At 36.9% G+C, this 18,224-nt stretch overlaps 2 protein-coding genes across 3 annotated transcripts; both read right to left on the bottom strand.

Annotated features, from left to right (window-relative positions):
• Positions 1-657: 657 nt before the first annotated feature.
• Positions 658-4,868, bottom strand: LOC113686407 (uncharacterized). The gene is made up of 5 exons (XM_027204023.2): positions 4,517-4,868; positions 2,876-3,025; positions 2,280-2,372; positions 1,803-1,911; positions 658-1,179 (listed from the first exon to the last, which is right to left on the bottom strand). The coding sequence occupies exons 1-5, from the start codon at positions 4,754-4,756 to the stop codon at positions 1,073-1,075; spliced, it is 699 nt and encodes a 232-aa protein (XP_027059824.2). The 5' UTR covers positions 4,757-4,868; the 3' UTR covers positions 658-1,072.
• Positions 4,869-5,385: 517 nt separating this feature from the next.
• On the bottom strand, positions 5,386-17,852 carry LOC113686386 (uncharacterized). Of its 2 annotated transcripts, XM_027204003.2 has the most exons (12): positions 17,523-17,852; positions 16,636-16,707; positions 13,678-13,749; positions 13,479-13,550; positions 13,290-13,361; positions 11,692-11,763; positions 10,865-10,936; positions 10,156-10,242; positions 8,769-8,926; positions 7,875-8,309; positions 6,730-6,868; positions 5,386-5,987 (listed from the first exon to the last, which is right to left on the bottom strand). In XM_027204003.2, the coding sequence occupies exons 1-12, from the start codon at positions 17,723-17,725 to the stop codon at positions 5,936-5,938; spliced, it is 1,506 nt and encodes a 501-aa protein (XP_027059804.2). In that variant the 5' UTR covers positions 17,726-17,852; the 3' UTR covers positions 5,386-5,935. The 2 variants fall into 2 exon arrangements, with proteins under 2 accessions (XP_027059804.2, XP_089042118.1); XM_089185992.1 differs by lacking the exon at positions 11,692-11,763 and having other exon boundaries at positions 17,523-17,815.
• Between the last annotated feature and the right edge of the window lie 372 nt (positions 17,853-18,224).

Below are 18,224 nucleotides of genomic sequence, written 5' to 3'. Positions count from 1 at the left end.
CATTATTTTACTATGAAAGGATAGGGACGGTAGGAATGTTCTTTCTCCTGCACAAAAAACCTTTGGACAGGTATTTCTAATAAGAATAGTATAGACCTCGTTCATCGAAGCACGGGGAATAAAGGAGATTGACTTAAGCAACAGAGAAAGCAACAATGTACACGTCACGTAAAATTGCAAGGGCGACGCCCAAAATAATGGAGGAGCTAATGAGATGATCCATGCCATAGATAGGAAAGAGTGCTGATGCTCCAGCGGGAATTCAAAGGGAAGGTAGTTCACGGATATGTGTGTACAAACTTGGAGGGAAGGGGAGGAGGAACTACTGCGCTGAGAGGTGTATTGTTCTGTATAGCCAAAAGTATTACGTGTGAAATTTAGACTCAACGACTTGGGTCTATAATCGGCTCCGCTTTTGTACACTGTCTGCTGAAACCAGGCTCTTGATTTAGGATTTCTTTTGGCAGAACCAAATTCTGTTCAAGTTACGGGAAATCACTTAATTTAGGTCTGAATACCCCAAGGGATTTCTAGAAGTATGACGCGCAAGCCTCTCCCCGCTGTCTTTAAGCACCTGTTCCTTTTCGCTCTCATTTTTGCTATGTGTGGGTTGTTTCTGGCTTGCTTGACGTTGAAGTGTTTAATTAAGAAGAACTATTTATTGTTCAGCACACAATACTTAGGGTTTATTCCATAAATAAGAGAAGTACAACTTTCCTTAAGTGTAGCACAACAGTTAAAAAAATCGATAATTTTCCCCAAATTATCTTTCACAAGGCCTACAAAATATTGCCTTCATTACATTCAACTAACTTGCTGGTCTGAAAAAAAATAACTTAATTCCATAAAGTGGCATGCCTGTCTTTTTCTGCTATGTAGTTACACAATTTTGCTGTAAATTGACAACAGGCCATTGAAAAACACAACACAATGAAATTACCAAGTCCAACATTCCCAGGACCTCGACTTTGAATACCATAAAGTAAGAATGAATCAATCTACAGGTGTTTAAGTGCAAATTTGTCTTCATATGAACCATTCTTCATTGTTTAGTAAATTGGATTGAGGATTGTTATCCAAGAATAGACTGTTCTCCATCACTTTGCCGAGCACTGCTCAGAATTCTGTTCCCAGATATGAGTTTTAAGTCATCTCCCAACTGACTTGACTGAGGCTCACCTGTAATGTTATCAGTGATTTTATGAATGCTTCAGGTTTTGGTAAATAATTATTGAATATTCTGATATTTGTTAAGGCGTTTATTATGCCTTTAGGAGAGAAGTGAATTTTCCAGCTTCTAGCCAGGATTTTCTGGCTAACAATTAACCCTCTAACTCCCATATCAAATTTGTAATTCTCCTTACTGTCAACCATACAGTTATTATAATGTTAGTTCAGAGAATTTCGAATTGGATCAACCAGTTATCTCCAAATCGATATTTTTCTATATTCTCATCACTTATTTGGTTGATATTGTATTGATATTGAAAGGAGAAATTCTGTCTTAGTCACTCATGGGAGGTAAAGGAGGTAAACCAATAGATTCCATGCTGCTTTGCCTTTGTTCAGTAAGAGATCACAACTGACATCAAATTGTGGTAAGAGAAAAAGTGACACACCACAAGGCAGAGACAATATCTTCAATTTCAAAAGTTGCTGTCATAAACATCATGACAATTCTTTTAGCCTATACCAAATCTTTATGAATATGTGAAATAAAAACAGTTGCAATTTCTGACTATTTAGTCCTTTGTCTTGAAAATAAGAGACAGCATTAATGAGGAGTAGTGATTTTTCTTTACCTGTGATGATGTTATAAGAATAAGGAATAGTTGGAATTCTCCTAACCCCTGGGCCTTGTTGTCTTCCAAGTAAATCATGCACATTGCAATAAGTGGTTGAGAAATTCATCTGCACAAAAAAAAGACACACAGCTGGTTGAAACAATGTGCATAACAGTGTAAATGATTGGTCATTAATTTACAGTATCTTGAAACAAAAAAGCTGTTTTGGTCAATTATCAATGTTTTTCGCTTTCCTCAAATCTCTCCATGAGAGGATGACTTGTAAACAGTGCAGTAGAACCAACTGAATTCAGGATTACATTGGTCTACATGTTGAAAATGGCCTTAAATTTCACGGTTACTAGAAGCAACTGACTGTTCAAAATTTCATAATGTATTCGTTTTTTTTTTAATGTGATCTTGATATTTAGGAAAACTATGTGGAACAAAAAAAAAATTCTGTGAAAGTTCCTCCCAATCACTCTGGAGCATTACCTCCTGAGAACCTTGCTGTCTTGTTGATTGAATCATATCAATTCCTGCCATCTGTCTGTTCCATCTGATGTTATCCTCATGGATTTCTTTGGCCTGTAAATGATGCTATGTTACTGAATGTATAAAATGTAGGATCTAAAATAGTGGACTCAACAACCCTTACCATTTTCCATAATTACTTGGTTCAAAGCTGCACTGCTCATTGGGTTTTTAGGGTCTCTAATTTGACATTTATTTAATAACAACATTTGTTTCAAAATAATATTTTTTAAGTTACAGTAAGGTGACAACAATTACTGTAGATCAAATGTAAATACTAAATACTTTATACTTAAAAAATAGCAAGACACTTCCAGCGTCTTGCTATTTTTTAAGTATAAATTTCTAAGGATTACATTGCAGATTAAAAAGTTATTCTTTACTTTTTTTCCTATGAAGAGATTGAACACAGTTTTTGTAATGTTAAATTTTAAATGTTAAACAAAGTCTCCGGAAACATTAGGACTCTCGAGAAAACAAAACTAACTATTTCCCTCAGGACCATACATTAAGTGTATAATATTTAATATAATACTTATCACAGGTACTTCACTTACTGGACTAGTATGATGCCTCACAAATGTCTTCCTAGAGTGTGTATCAAGGTCATGTCCTGGTGCAATTCCAATACTGAAATGTGATGTGTGCTGAGATGGGTAAGGAGGAGGTCTCCTACTAGGTTGTAAATTCTTTTGTCCAGAAAAGTTCTGTGAGAAATAAATCAAAACAAGATAATATCTCAAATGTTTATAAGAAATGGTCTTCTGTCCATGCCGATGCCAGGAACACTTTCTCTCCATCCAAAATCAGGAAGGAAAAGAAAAGACAGAGAGAGGGAGAAGAAAAATGGAGGGAGAAACAACACTGAACCAGTTGCACAAAAAATAATTCTTAAAAATTATGTCTGAAAATATAAATCACCTTGAATGGTGTAATTTTCATAATTTTTAAAGAGAGAGTCTCATCTGCATGCTACTGCAGGGACCATTTTCTCTCCATCAAATATCAGAAAGGCAAGGAAAAGAAAGGAAGAAAGAGAAAGTAGAGAGAGAAACAGCAATGTGGAGCAGTTGAACAGAACAAGTTTTAGCTATCCAAGGATTAGCACAAAGGTTCAGATCTTGTACCATAGCCTTTAAGACAGATGCAACCTTTGTATTGCTTTTCTTTAATGCTGCTATTATAATACACAAGATCACCTAGCCATAAGTGAGCCCTACCAAATAACTTTGTACAAGAGAACCAAAAAAAAAAATTAAGTCAAATCTTGAATTAGTGCTATGCAAGGCTCCAATTGAACAAATTGCAGAATTCAGTTCCTGTCTTAGAGAAAGGTGTCACCGGCTACCACTAGTTTATATAAAAAAAACTCTTCATGCCACATTTTCACAAGGGAGCAGTGCCTTAAAGATGTAATTGGTTAAATAGACAGCATGTGTACTGCCAAAGAGTATGGTGTTTAAGACACATGTATGCAAGGCAGTGATTCTTAGGTCAGGCCTAAAAAAGTAAGGAAAACAGGTTCTGTACGTCTGAAGGACAGGAAAGTTCTATAAAGCACGCCAAATACTTCAACCAACATAACTTTCGGATAGCAGGTAATTTAGTGTTAACAGCTGGGTTGAAAACGTAAATTAGCCACCGTAAAGGGTAAAAAAGCTGACGTTTCGAGCGTTAGCCCTTCGTCAGAGCGATACCATACCTCTGTGGTTTTAAAATTCCCAGGCCCCCGAAATAAAGAATACGATCGATCGGAAATTTCAATTTTGTTATTTTCATTTTAAATCCATCAATCTTCCACATAGTGAAATAAAAAATTACGTCAATTATGTTTCGTCGAATTGTAGATTTAATATGTGAGATTTAACAGTCAGGGTAGCAATAACTTTATAATATATTGACTGTGGCTGTCATCCGCCTTTGCTGTGAACAAGTAGATCACGAAATGGTTATTGCGTCCTAAAAGCCGCAACTAAAAACATACAAGCTCTCATCTGAAGAAGAGTAATCATTGCTGCGAGAGGGAATATTTATATACAAGGAGTACACTTGACAGCGTAAAAATACAACTCATTCTTAAGAAACCTATTCAGATGATTGAAAACACTTGTGTTATTTGCTTTGCCGCTTCATACTTGTGAAACTAAACAACACACAGCTGTCTCACCACGCTGTTAGGATAAAAAATATTTACCTACCGACTTCACACAGCTGACATACGAAGTCTTAACTGGTTTTACTTCGTAAGTTAGCGTGGATTTGTGCATTGGTCTGGTTCCCTTCCTATGTCGCGCTTGTGGAAAAGTATTACATCTTGAATGCCGCGAAAAATACGGCTCATCTGCAATAATGGTGATGTATTTTGAACGATTTGTAAGCACGGCGGATGTGTCTGCTCCCTGGCCGAAGCCAGAGACACATTGTGCCACTGTAGACATTTCTTTTCCTTGTAAACTAGGTCATTGCTGTTGTTGTTCAGCTTCGAAATGACGACCGTGACCCCGAGAAGTATGTGTGTGCTTCAATGTCACACTGGTTTCTATGGAAACTAATTTCGTTTTCACGAGACTGTGAAATTAAGGTCTATAAATACATCTCTTTTTGCCACAATTCATTGACGTCAGACGTAAAAATTTTGCTTTTCTAGTAGGAATCTAAATTTTTATTCCTCGCCATGAAAAGTATCTGAATAGCCAAATATGATTAAAGCTCTAACTCTTAATTTCATTAATGTTTTCAGCCTATTGCTCAATTAATAATTTCAACTATTTCCAATCATCACTTAAGGTATTTTTCGTAATGATGGGCAACTCACTTGCGACAATAGAGTGTCTTCCAGACATCCTAATTTTGAGCTTTACAAGCCAATAACTAGACGAGACCAATGAATCCAATTTTTTTAATATCTCATTGCAATCAGCTTAACAAAATTCATTTATTCAAAAAGTTAAAAAATCTTTGGAGCATATTCGGAGCCACTGCGATTGTGCGATAATTTTAAGTAGGTCAGTCTAAACCAACACCACGCGTCTTTTTTTTTAAAAATGGCGAGAAAAAATGGAGACCATTTTATATCAACAAACCCTTTATGAAATTAAGGGCCAAATAAATTTTTATTGAACCTCACATAAGTATGTATAACATACAGTTTGTTTTCTCAAAACTTTTTAAACAGTATCTCTAAACTATACTAGAATTAAAAAATAATAATAATAATTAGAATGTCGCATCTCCGGCTGTCACTGCTATGAATATGGCTAAAGTAAATTCATGATTTTAAATAATAGATAAAAATCCATTTAGGAGCGGTTTGTGTTCGTCTTTTACCACGATGTTCTATGCAACGAATAACGCAACTTCTGCACTGGCAACGCTAATGTTGTGGTTTTAACTTTCTCAATGTCTTTTTTTCTATTTTACCGGGCCATTCTCTGTCAGCATTTGCTCTTTCTCCCACTCTCCGAATTTATCAGCTGTAGCAGGCTCAGCCAATGTTGCTCTTTCTATTTAATCCTATCTTTGGATGAAATATTTCAGCTAATCTGTTGCATTTCCAGACCCGGTGCTGGAACTAGCAATCACTTCGTGATTCATAGCGCTTCTCATCCTTCATTCAATTACACCGCATTCACACGATCGTACATCATCTTAGGAAGCCTTGCATTAATTCTAAAATGAAAAGAGACAACATCGGTCACTCAAGATCTGGTAAGAGATTCTCCCTTCAGGCTGACGTATATTTCCTTACAAGTCGCTTCGGAGAATATGAGTTAGATCAAGAGAACATCCTTGAGCTGATAAGCTGTTCATTCTCTGCACTGTTTGCTAGATAATGGTTTAAAATTGAGAGGTAAAATAACAAGTTAAAAACTCCTGCGGGTTAAATGGTATAGAATTTTCACATTCTTATTAAAGTTAAGTTGTCGATCTCTTCTCGCGCTAACTTGTCATAAAACTGCATTTAAATTCAACGGCGAATCTTAACGAAATTTTGATATAAATGGCTACCCATCTCATTCCAGATAGCCTGCGAATGGGCCCTCGAACAAAGGAAGTCACGGATAGGTCTGCAAAGGGTCTGGGTCCGGCTTATCATCGGTGCCAGCTCGTTTTGCTCAGGACGCTAGGGCCGAGGCTGATAACGAGGGCCTACTCTACAGGCTAATCTCAGATGGTTGCTAGATTGCCGGCCTTCAAAACATCGCCGCAGTCTCAGTCTTCATTTAGGTCACGTGGTTGCGACGTTCGTTCTCGATGTATAATAAAACCTGCAGGAGTTTCTTATGAAAACGTGCCAGTCCTCAGCTGCCATAATAGCGAAGTTATAGCAATATTCTCCCAGTTAGGTCTGACTCAGTGCTAGGCTAAACTCGTTCGTAGGAGGACTTTTTAAAACCGTTGATTTACTTACGCTTTCTGACGGACGAGTACTTTTTTCCTGAAAAAATACATCGCGACAGCAACTATTGCAATCATACAAACGCTGACTAGGGAAGCTGAGAGAATTACTTCTTGATTCCTGGTTAATGACTTTCCTTTTGAGGCACTCTCTAAATTAATAAGGTTGGAAAAAAAATCCGTCAGAAAAATGAAGCCTTAGCATCTCTGAGATCTATCCATAATTTCTTAGTAATAAATTTAACAAAACCGCCGGTGGGCCTGTAAAGAGGAAAGGAAGGAAAAACGGACTGTATCTAAGGTTCGAAATTTCGGATGATAGTTGCTTAAAATTTATTTCCTTTACATAACCGTTATAGCCAACAGTATCATTTGCAAAAGTCGATATTAATTTTTCTGTGGAATTTTATCACTGTAGTGTAAAATTGCATCTAGTTATTTCCGGTACAATAAGATATTATGGGTTTATGTGAATTCTTTTTTAGTGTACACAATTGATACTGGTGCTGTGGATACATTAGCTTATAAATAAAAGTAATTTTAATTGTGACTGTTCTGATATCCTCTTCCTCCAAAATCATCTTGTCATCGCGGCCTGTCCTCTACTAAAGAAAATAGTGCGGCTGCTTGCAACTCAAACAGTCACTGCGTCTGAACTTTGAGTAATAATTGTGTCAGCTATTGTTCAATCAATGGGAAACACAAAATTATATTCCGATATTTGTTGAGCTTACTGGGATATCGTTAGAAGTTGATGACGACGTGATGTCGTCACCGTTTTCCAAGTGCCCTCATAATTTCTGATTAAAAAAAACCAATCGAAAATGTTTTGAATTTGTCTAGTAACACTGCCCACTTCCGTCAATTTGAGCAACTAAAGCCGATAGACACAGTGAAGAATATTACTAGAATTTTGATGAATGATAGAGAAATACCTTAACATTTTCACTGCCAAGATCTCATTATTAATTCTCCTTACTGCCTTCCATATATTTCTTATGTCGTTAATATTAAGAATTTGGTATTGGATCAACTAAAATTCTCTTAATTTGTCTCTTTCTTAATTCTTATCACTTTCCTGCTTGATATCGTATTGATATTGTAAGGAGAAATTCTATGTTAGTCACTCCTGGGAGTTAGCGGATTAACCTGGCTCACCTTTTTCGATTGATGTTGTGGAAACATCTACCTTTGAGCCCGCAGTCACAGTGTCGGACGATTTTGGTGGAATACTTTTTTCCGTAATTTCTTGAGTTGTAGAGATTGTGGTTACGTCATCAGTCTCTTTAGATGTATTTGGTGTTTCTGTTGTTTCCGGAGGGCTTGTGAAGACTGTCGTCGATGATGCAGAATTTGACGAGGATGAAGGGGAAGGCGTAATGGTGTTTGATGATGCAACTGATGACGTAGTTAATGTCACTGATGACGTAGCCGGTGAGATAATTGATGACGTGACCACAGTGGAAGCCTGTGATGTAGTTGATGACGTAGCGGCTAATTTGATGAATGCTGACGTATATGTGGTTTGTAATGATAGTGTAGACGAAGTCGTATGTTCGCTTATTACTCCAGGTTTCGGCCATGGATTTGTTTCTGAAAATTTGCAGGGATAAAAACAATAAATAAAAACAGCATGATGGAAGCTGTCGATTCCTAACTAGAAATGAAAATTTCGGCGACAAAGCTTCCTCTGTGGACTAGGAGTTCATTCATTTGCAATCAGATGACAGAGGAAACCTTTCAAAAGGGGCGCGGTTGGAATAAGACAAATTAAGCTTTGATAATGTAGAGCCATCAAGAAAGTGATGAAATGCGAACCTCCACAAATAGAAATCTCCGTGCAAGCATACACCAAGTAATGTCTTAAACCTCATCATCACCCTAATAATTTCACCCCCCATGAGCTGACACTAACAGTATTCTTCGGGCCATAGTAGCACCGGATGTTCAACTGTACTCACGCGATCAGTCTCTTACAGACACCTCAGCTTGTTCTTGTTCTAGTGACGAGCAAATTTATAGAAAGACCCAGAAACAAAGAAACAATCTTACCCAAGAGACTGAAGTTAAAAGTAGCCACTTTGCTCCAGTTACCAACAGGTGTTTGACACACGACCTCGTCCACAGAGTGGACCGATGGATGGAGGTCAATCCAAGTCTGAAGCCATTTGAGGTCCTGAGTGCACAACAGTGGATTACGGGAAAGCCCTCTGTATAAGAGACAATGAAAATTGCTGACAAGGAAAATTTGTTTAATGGTCGAGAGTCCCTTGACTTTGAGATCATTTCCTTTATTCTCATGACCTTAATTGTTTGATTCAGGGATGATATTGTAAGGAGAAATTAGATGCTAGTCACTCTTCGAGGTCAAAACGTCAAGAGATCGCACGTAATGAGTGCGTAGTTTTCAAGTCAGCTCAGTGTTACATTTAAACGCCTTTCGTTATATGTTTTTCATAAACACCTCTTTTTTTCGCAACGGACATGCTTTGACTCATGGAAGAGATAATGTCATGTGCAGAAGAATTCATGGTGTAATTGTTAATGCCACTTGTTCCTTATTCTTCCCAGCCATTGTTCCAGCACTACTTACACTGCATCAACCATTATTGTTTAGTGCTGAGGGGAAGTTAAGTGGAAACCTGAACAGTTCAGTTCTGGCTTTTTGCATTCACATAAGCCGCAAAACACGACGAAAGTATGCAATAATATAACTGATCAGTCTAGAGCCAAACTGAAGTCACAACATAAACATGTCAGCATTCTTTCAACCGTTGAAGCAAGAAAAAATTTAAATACATTAAAACTGTTATGTAAAAGATTTACTGAAATAAATCGGGAAAAAGTTGCATTGTACAGGAGAAACTAGCACCAACTATTGTAACAGCGATTTTGATGATTCGGTTTTCTGCTAAGGGTCACATCGGGCAGAATACGTGGACATCATTAATCATTAATCAAACATAACTGATATAGGGGCAAATTGAACGCAACCTCGTTTTAAAGAGCGAAATAGCTCTAACTTAGAGAAGAATAGGCCAAAATTGCCCACTAGGCTTTGTAAAACCCACTTTTCTGAGTTTTAGAAGTGCTTATTTCTAAATAAACGCACGGCCTCTTGAAGATGAAAGATGTATCTACAATTTGCACCTAAAATGAACGATTTTTACGAAGTGAAAGCATTATCCCTTAGCACTTAAAGATACTCAAAATTCGATCATTTTCAGTATGATTCTGCTAATGTAATAAAACAGTGATCCTTTTAATCCCAGATCGTACGTATTTTACACATAATAATTGTAACTATAGAACGTCACACGATCCGAGTTTCGAAATCTTCGATGTATTTTCCCAGTTGTTTCTTGAACGCAAACGTAATACACTTCCGATTTTTTTGTTCGATAGATTTTAAATTTGCAGAACATTTTCAAGTACTCACATAGTTGAACGCTGGTGCTGGGCTATGTTATCGAATATCTCCTTGGCCTCGTAGGGGATCGTGGTGAAAAGATTGCCATCCAAAAGACTGCAAAAAATAACAATGAAACCTTCAGATCATGTTCGCATGGTGCAATTGTGTGATGTAGGGCTGTAGTAAAAAAATTATGTTTGGGTATAAGTATGCGATGCAGCTACAAAAACTCTGCCGAGGTGACAACGGTTGCAATGCCAGATCTTAATTGTCAAAAGGAAAAATAATGAAAGTGTCTGAAGGACATTGTACCATACTTTATCAGCATGGTAGAACAAGAGCACTTTTCATTGGAGCGTCGTCCAACCAAAACCAAAGGAATCACAAGAGCCAATCAGAGAGCAAAGGAAAATACCGTGAAGAGCCAATAAGAACTCAAAGTGAAAACAAGCAAACTGCCCAAAGCGCGGGAAAACGCGGTTGTCCATGTTGCGATTGATAAGTTTTGAAGCTGAGTGGTGCAGAAAATGGCGCGAGTTTCCTGAAGAAATCACAGATGGAAGTTGAGCAAAACCAATAAAATCTTCTACTTCTCTCGACACTTATGAAAACAATTGCTCTTTCAAGGAGGTTCAGGTATTCCAACACAAGTATATACACTTATGGGACGAGGCTTTGGTGACAAAGTAATGAAATAGTAAAATTAAGTTAAACACAACCATGATTTTCTACTTACAGAGTAGATAATTTAGTTAAGTTCTTGAGAAGTTCTAAAGGAAACTCAGTTAGCTGATTATCCTTCAATTCCCTGAAACATGAAAAACACGAGAAGGGATTATCAAAAATAAAAAAGCGCACAGTAACGTAGTTCAAGACTTCAAGGTAAGGAACACTTAATTCCGTGTTGAGAGACTCGGATCCAGTACCTGGCCGGGTCATTGTGTTGTGTTCTTGGCTTGCCTCTCTTCACCCCCCAGGAGTATAGATGGGTAGAGGGAAAATAATGTTACGTAGATCGGCTTAAACCCTGAGGCATTATGGGCCATTTGGCTCGAGAGCAATCAGTTCAACGTAGTGACGAAGTCTCTTGATTCCGATTAACCGTTTCAAAACTTCGAGAATCAGGGGGCAGAAAATGCCTTTGCAACTGCCATTGTGAGTGGTTTCCTTTCTTCCCCATGGCCGTTAAGAGGGCTCACTCGACAGAGTTCACAACAGAGTCACAGCAAACACGAACGACAAAGTGCACCCTAAAATGCCTGCTTGATCGAGCGTAATATTCCTTTCTATTGTAGTACACTCAAACCAATCGGCCACGAGCGATTTTCAAACGGCATCCAACCATGTTAATGGCAATAAAAAAGCTTCCCATGTTCAGAAAATGGTTATCTTTCCCAAAGGTTGCAACCACAGGGTGTAGGGAACGGTGTATGAACGTAAATCAGCGCGAATCAGTTAAATGCAATTATATGATCGTAAATGATTTGCAGCACGAAAAACATGTTAATGTTGTTGTTAGCTTTGAGTTTTGAGACATCTCTTAGTTCGCTACTGAGCACTTACAAAATTGATAACTCCCCATGTCTTGCCAAGAGAGTGGAAGATATCGCAGTTATTTTGTTGTTGTCAAGTCTCCTAATAGAGGCGGATGAAATCATGGCATGAAATGTTAAACAAGGTCACGATGAACACTGAAACTAGATTAGTAATATTCACTCCGATCGTGGTTTGACAGTGTTAATTGAGTGCAAGGATTAGAAATTAGATTGTTACGTGTAAAAGCTTTGAAGCGTTAGAAAACATAAATGTTGAATTCGTGTCAGTTGTTGTGTGCTCAAAAAAAGTTTCTTATTCAAATTTACGGTACTGTGCATAAGTTTAAGGTACATCACAGTGTGGTGCAGTGCAGTAATACAGTGTAATCCACTTTTATCGTAGTTTTTCGCTAGGGTGACAGGATTTAACCACCGTGCATTATATTGCTTTTCAGTGCATTGCAGTGCAATATAGGTTTACTGATATATCTCATTACTTAACAAATAGTCAGAACTAAGAAAAAGTTACAATAGAAAGAAGATCTGTCAAAACATAAAAACATAACTATTAATATTGATTACGCAAAATGAAGTAGAAATGGTTGAGAATTGTCAAAGATCCCCATACCAACTCGAACTATAATTTCGATACTACTTCGGGAGGTATACACCTAATTGCAATAACATTTTCAAAGAAAAAAAAGCGAACAAAAAGCAAATTTCAAAATATGTATTAACATAAGCAGTTCCCCGAGACACGGCAGACTCTCCATGGCTGACGTGAAAAAGATGAAAAGTGAATTTCGTAAATCCTACAAAGTTAACAGAAATCAGTTTATAAGCAATTTTTGCAGCTACAGTAAGTCCACAAGGAGATTATTTATTGTTGTGGGTATTATTCTATAAAACGTTATTGCAATAAGGTGTATCTTGAAAAATATCAGAAATATTCGAGTCCTTCTTTTGAAATCGGTGCTAATCTTCTCTCTCCCTTTGCAAATAGTAAAGGGGGTAAGTTTCTAAGGAAACTGTGGTACTGCGTTAATGTAGAATATTACAAGATAATATGGTTGTATCAATTAGGTTGATAATGACAGTAAATTGGCCGCTGTAAGGAGTTTCCAAAGCTGACGTATTGAGCGTTAACCCTCCGTCAGAACGAGGCGAAGCGTCAGAGATCCGGAAGGGCTAACGCTAACGAAATATCAGCTTTGGCTAGTTTACACCATAAACTCAGTTGATAAAACCAAATTATATTCGTAAACCAGCTTGTTCATTACTTGGTATATGCTTTCTTGAAATTTGGCGTCTTTATCAACAAACTATTATTGTTTTCATTATGATCAATCTTGGTATTACTAGGATTGTCTGATAATGTCGTAGTGTACAAGCAGCTACCTCTTATCATATAAGGTTATGGGAAGATGAAGTCCTTCTTAAAAAGTACCACCCGGCGTGTGCTAAAAAAAAGGCTAAGGAATTTTCGTTTTCCTATTTTTATGGTTGAGGTGCAGCATTTGTGTCATACCAATTTTATTATACAAAATTTCCACGAAGTTCCCTAAAAATAGATTTTAAAGCTTAAGTACGTAATTTCGTAAACTTACAATAATTCTAAAAACTTACAAGTACTCCAGGTTAACTGTATCGTCAAATAATCCTTCCGGGAGCGTTTGCAAATTGTTATGGGAAAGATGACTGCAAAACGAAAGCTTCTACGATTAATTTTGAACTCTTGAAGAAGAACATGTTGTGACAACATGAAGACATATAAACTGATGGCAGAGGGAAATCAAGATTTATCTAAGTACTTACATCCTTTTTATTTGAGAGATTCCTTGGAAAGAGTCTTTATAAAGAACTTTTATATCGTTGCTATTTAATACTCTGCAAAGATCAAAAAAGAAAAAACAATGAGTATACAGTAAAGGAAGGAAAAAGCTTTGAAAGAGATAGAAGAATGCTCGAACGACAAAGCAAACATCGGACTCTGAGAAAGCGATGAAAAACTTACAGCTCTCTAAGCTTTTTAAGGCCTTGGAAAGCGTTTCCTTCGATTGTTGTTAATGGATTGTGCCGCATTTCTCTGCAAATAGAAAAATAACAAGTGATGCTTTACAGAAGTGGATATCATTACTTGAGTTCGAAACCTTTTCCAAACGACGGGAACTAAATTTTGATAGCATACAATTGGGGGTGGGGAATATTGAGCAGCAACGCTGTAGAAGAAATAGTAATTGGAAAAGTCGAGACTCCGCTGCCCGCATTTTTGAAGTATGCTCGAAAAACCGCGCGCTCTCCACATAAGGCCTACACTGCAGATTATCTTGTAGGCATTTCGCTATTTGATGGTGTGTGTCTACATTAGTGTATTCACATAGTGTTGAAATACTGATGTTTGATCCGACTAGGTGCGGCAAAAGCGTTTTCATTTTGTATTCAAGAATAAGATAAACTCTTTTTTTCTTGGCCAGTAAGAAAAAATGAATCAATGGCGAAGGATTTCTGGTTTAAAGAGAAAAATTTTTTTTTTCTACAAGTCTGATTATACTGATCCGACATCTAGCACAAAAGATACTCTTTTTTTTTCATTAATCATCAAAAGTTGTAAAAAACGAGGGATTCTATCTTTCATTTTACAAATTTCTTCTCAAGTAGTTTGAATAGTTTTGCCCAGACACTCGGGTACAGCAAAAGTCCGACTTATGCGAAATATTTAAGAAAACAACCGTATTGATCATATCTAATAATATCTTCGCTATATTTCCACGAGAGAGTCTACCGAGGCGTCAGTTATTTAAGTAGCAATACGGTGACCTTATTCAATGTAGAATATACCGGGATACGGATCTTAAACAACAAAGTGCTTGGAAAGCCGGAAATCTGACTCTAGCGTCAAGGTTACGTCGAGTCGATTTTGCTACAGGAATTTCTAAAATGTGGATCAGTTGTATTTAAAAGAGAAAAAAAGAAAGTAAGAAACGATTGTTAAAGAGTAGCAAAACACATTGTATAGCGATTCAGGACGCCAGTCTTTTGATCTATGTTTCATCGACAGCTCCGTAATCAAACAGGGTATGCCGTGCTCTTCATGTACTCAAAGCACAAATTTGGTGATTTTAAAAACGCAAGCCAAAGATTTGCATCTTTGGTTTTGGTCAATAAATGCTTAGCCAGTTAGAGAGATTGACACTGATACAATATGAACTTCTTTATCAATTCATATCCAAAGAGGCTAATATAAAAACCCAACACTTACAAAGTAACGATAAGTATTCTTGACACGATCTCTAACCTCTACAATTCATCATTTGCATAATGTCGAGACAGCCACTTACGTAAATGATATAAGCCCCAGGGAGTACGTGAAGACATTTTTCGTTTTACTAGAACATACTACGGTTGTAACACTTTGAAATACCCCGGTAAATTAATATCATTATTTGAATAATAGCCTATTCAAGTCTTGCATTGTCACTTCGATCAGGATTTTTCTGATTTCTCCTTCGCTCTAGGCAACGGATAGATTAGTTTACCCAAGAATCACAGATTGAAGTGAAACCGTGGATTTGCGTTGTTTTTGATTACAAGTTTCATGGTATTTACTCCTAAAAAACCAACTAGCTTCTCAATAACTCTTCATTGAAGCCCAATCGATTCCTTGAAACTTTCCGCCAGTTTACTTCTGTACTTTTTAATAGCTAATTTATTCAAATCCCACACACTGGGCCGGCCTTTTAGCATTGGGTGTTATAATCGTTTGTTAATCTGTTTGGCATATTTTAATTAAAAGAACAGAAAAGACGAACGAGTTCATTAAACTTCACAAACGCCGACAGATTGCTTGAGAATGGCGCTGAATGGAGTGCTAAAAGCCTCGAAAATTGTTTGGATTTGTTTATGAAGTTCATTTTATAATATTCCGCGAGGAGGTTAGGAAACAATACCAAACAGACACTATTCCGCAGAGATAAGCAATTTAACATAAGAGGTGGTTTTCTGTTATATTTACAAAAAGCTATTTTTAAGATTGCCTTGGGCAAGGATTGATCATACTGTCCCTGATTTTTGACAAAAAGAAACTTAAGAATGTAAACTATTAAGTATTGCACAATGTATTTTGTGAAGTGAAGTATCAATCTAGATAATATATTTGTCTGTTTGAACCAGCCTTCTGGAATGATCGGTTGAGAAGTTAATTGGCAAAGTTGTTTGGAACGCGTGACGCTATCTTTGCGAGTAAAAGCTTTCTAATTTCGATTTAATTTCTAGGTACTTTTTATTAGTTTTCTTATTACTCTTAGAGTTGTTGTCTCGATTTCAGTTTATAACTAATCAGTTCTGTAAGAGCTTTAATAATTTTTTATCCCGCATTATCTATTGTCTAAGTGGCAATAAATTCATTGAATCTTATCAACAGAGTTTAAGAACTTAACGAAGCAGGTTAAAGCATCTGAGAAAATCTGCGCGGAAAAAAAAAACTCATGGAAAATTTTGCACTTATTCACGCGCTTCCAAAAATATTTTCTATTTAAGTAACCAACCCAAACATTCTCCAAAACAGGCTTAATAAGCAAAATTGATATAGGCAGTTTGAAATAGTATAGGTCATTGCTAATTAAAAAATTCGACAAGCGTCTCAAGAGATGATTCAATGTGGCCTATAGGAACACCCTCTCTATTAAAAACCTGCCATGCATAACAAATGTGGTTTTTTGGTGAAACCGGTATTTTGATTTTCGCGATATTTATTCCTCCTTTTCTTGCCACATCTTCTAAAAAAAGCCGATTTCCGACAACATACAATCATGTTTTATTAGTACTTGTACATTCTACGTGTGTGTATTTATTTCTTTCTGCTGAGGAAGTAGGTTTTGATCTTGTACAAAAGATAGCTCCAGAAAATATGCGCCGGTAATAAAAGGCGACGTTGTCACACAATGTCAAGAAATATACAACTAAAATAACTTACATTTCAGTGACATTAGGCAATCCTTGAAAGGCGTTCTTCTGAATCAGTGATATCTGCGTTTTGCTGAATATCCTACGATGAAAACAAAAGCGAGAAATAACGTGTGAGCCAGAGAAATTTATAAAGTAGTTTACTATTGAACCAAACAAGAAAGAAGTTTCGTTCATAAAAATGCGAGGAACAAGGTCTAAAGTTTGAAGTGCTTATATTCAATTCAGACTTTGTGTTCATATGTCGTTTTCGTCATCTGCATTTTGTGCTTTGTTTACATTTAAAAAATCGTGCTTTAGATACAGCTCCTGTTATCTCGAGCGAAATAAAGAACAACATTAGTTTTTTCAGGACAGTGAATATTAATAAAGAGAACTTTACTTTCATTGTTTATTGACGACGACAAGTAATAAGCAACTATCTGCATTCGCCTTCCTAAACATTTTTGATAATCTGTCAAATGTTTGCTTATCGAAACGAACATTTGTTACAACCGCTTACTTCAGGAATTCTTTCAAACTCTGAGCAAGTAAACGGCAAAACCAGAAAACTATTTGGATTAAACAAATTGTCCCGAATAACACTGAATTTCGATTTCCCGCTGCGGTGTGTCCGAGAAACTTTCATTATCGAATCGATCTAAATGAAAGCAAATGCTTCAGCAATCCGGTTTGCAAGAGTGACATGTTGATGTTGAAAGACTGACTGCGATTGACTGGTTAAAGGTTCGACAGCACACGGTAATTGAATTTTATCGGCCATGTTCACGCCATTTGAAATCCTCGCCACTATGTTTTAAAACAACAAATCGCTTCTGAAAGGTGACAAAATTTTATGATTTGATAACAAGACATGTATCAAAGGTTAGGAAGCAAATAAACTTAAGTTATACTCACAGTCTGCGTGCATTTGCTGGGATGCCAGAAGGTATGGTTTTCAAAGAGGAGACGTTGTAGCAGTCTACGTATAAAACTGCTCTGACCTCGACACATTCGCAATTTGAGGGACAAGAAAGAGAAAGAGTTGTGGTAGCTTGGAGAAGTAGTAAAAAACAGATAACGTTTAACTGTTTGCACCATGGAGCTACAACCAAATCCATTTCCTTTTCTTGCACTCAATGAAATCCGATCTCGCTCGTGTAAATATCGTTTGATCGACACAACGCGACAAAGTATTTTATAAATATTTGCCCACGCATGCGTCACAGCTACCCTACAGGAAACCTTGACGCTCACTGACTCTCTGTAATTCATATATTACAATGGAAATGGTTTCGCACCGGAAATACTCGTCAAACTACTGACACACCTGCCTCCAAGAACTCCAAAACATCCATTTCTAATGTGATGAATTCTGGCTACACGAATGAAGCCAGAACTTAACCAAAATCCAATGAGTAGGAGATTAAGTATTTATTGTGATGCTCGCTGTTTGCCGTTTGCCTAAGTAACAAGTTTAGCACGGCCACTATACTAACTGAAACATGCAAAGATGATGAGGAAATTCAGTTCTGATTCATCATTTTGATATTAGAGAACAAGGAAGGCTTTATACTTTTTTTTTTGTCAGATGATTCATTAATGTATCTCTTACTTTAT

The sequence above is a fragment of the Pocillopora damicornis genome, chromosome 10, assembly GCF_964200805.1.
Source record: "Pocillopora damicornis chromosome 10, jaPocDami1.2, whole genome shotgun sequence".
Taxonomy (NCBI): Eukaryota; Metazoa; Cnidaria; class Anthozoa; order Scleractinia; family Pocilloporidae; genus Pocillopora; species Pocillopora damicornis.
The sequence above is the reverse complement of the archived record's forward strand: the minus strand, read 5'-3'. Positions and strand labels throughout refer to the sequence as shown.

Excerpts from the sequence above, each read along its gene's own strand:
- LOC113686386 (XM_027204003.2), bottom strand. The coding sequence starts at position 17,725 with ATGGATTTGGTTGTAGCTCCATGGTGCAAACAGTTAAACGTTATCTGT. Across the intron at positions 16,708-17,522 it reads CCAGCAAATGCACGCAGACT|GATATTCAGCAAAACGCAGA; the intron begins GTGAGTATAACT and ends TTTTCATCGTAG. Across the intron at positions 11,764-13,289 it reads ACAGTTAACCTGGAGTACTT|GAGACTTGACAACAACAAAA; the intron begins GTAAGTTTTTAG and ends CGCCTCTATTAG.
- LOC113686407 (XM_027204023.2), bottom strand. The coding sequence starts at position 4,756 with ATGTCTACAGTGGCACAATGTGTCTCTGGCTTCGGCCAGGGAGCAGAC. Across the intron at positions 1,912-2,279 it reads GACAGCAAGGTTCTCAGGAG|ATGAATTTCTCAACCACTTA; the intron begins GTAATGCTCCAG and ends TTTTTTGTGCAG. Across the intron at positions 1,180-1,802 it reads TTCTTATAACATCATCACAG|GTGAGCCTCAGTCAAGTCAG; the intron begins GTAAAGAAAAAT and ends ATAACATTACAG.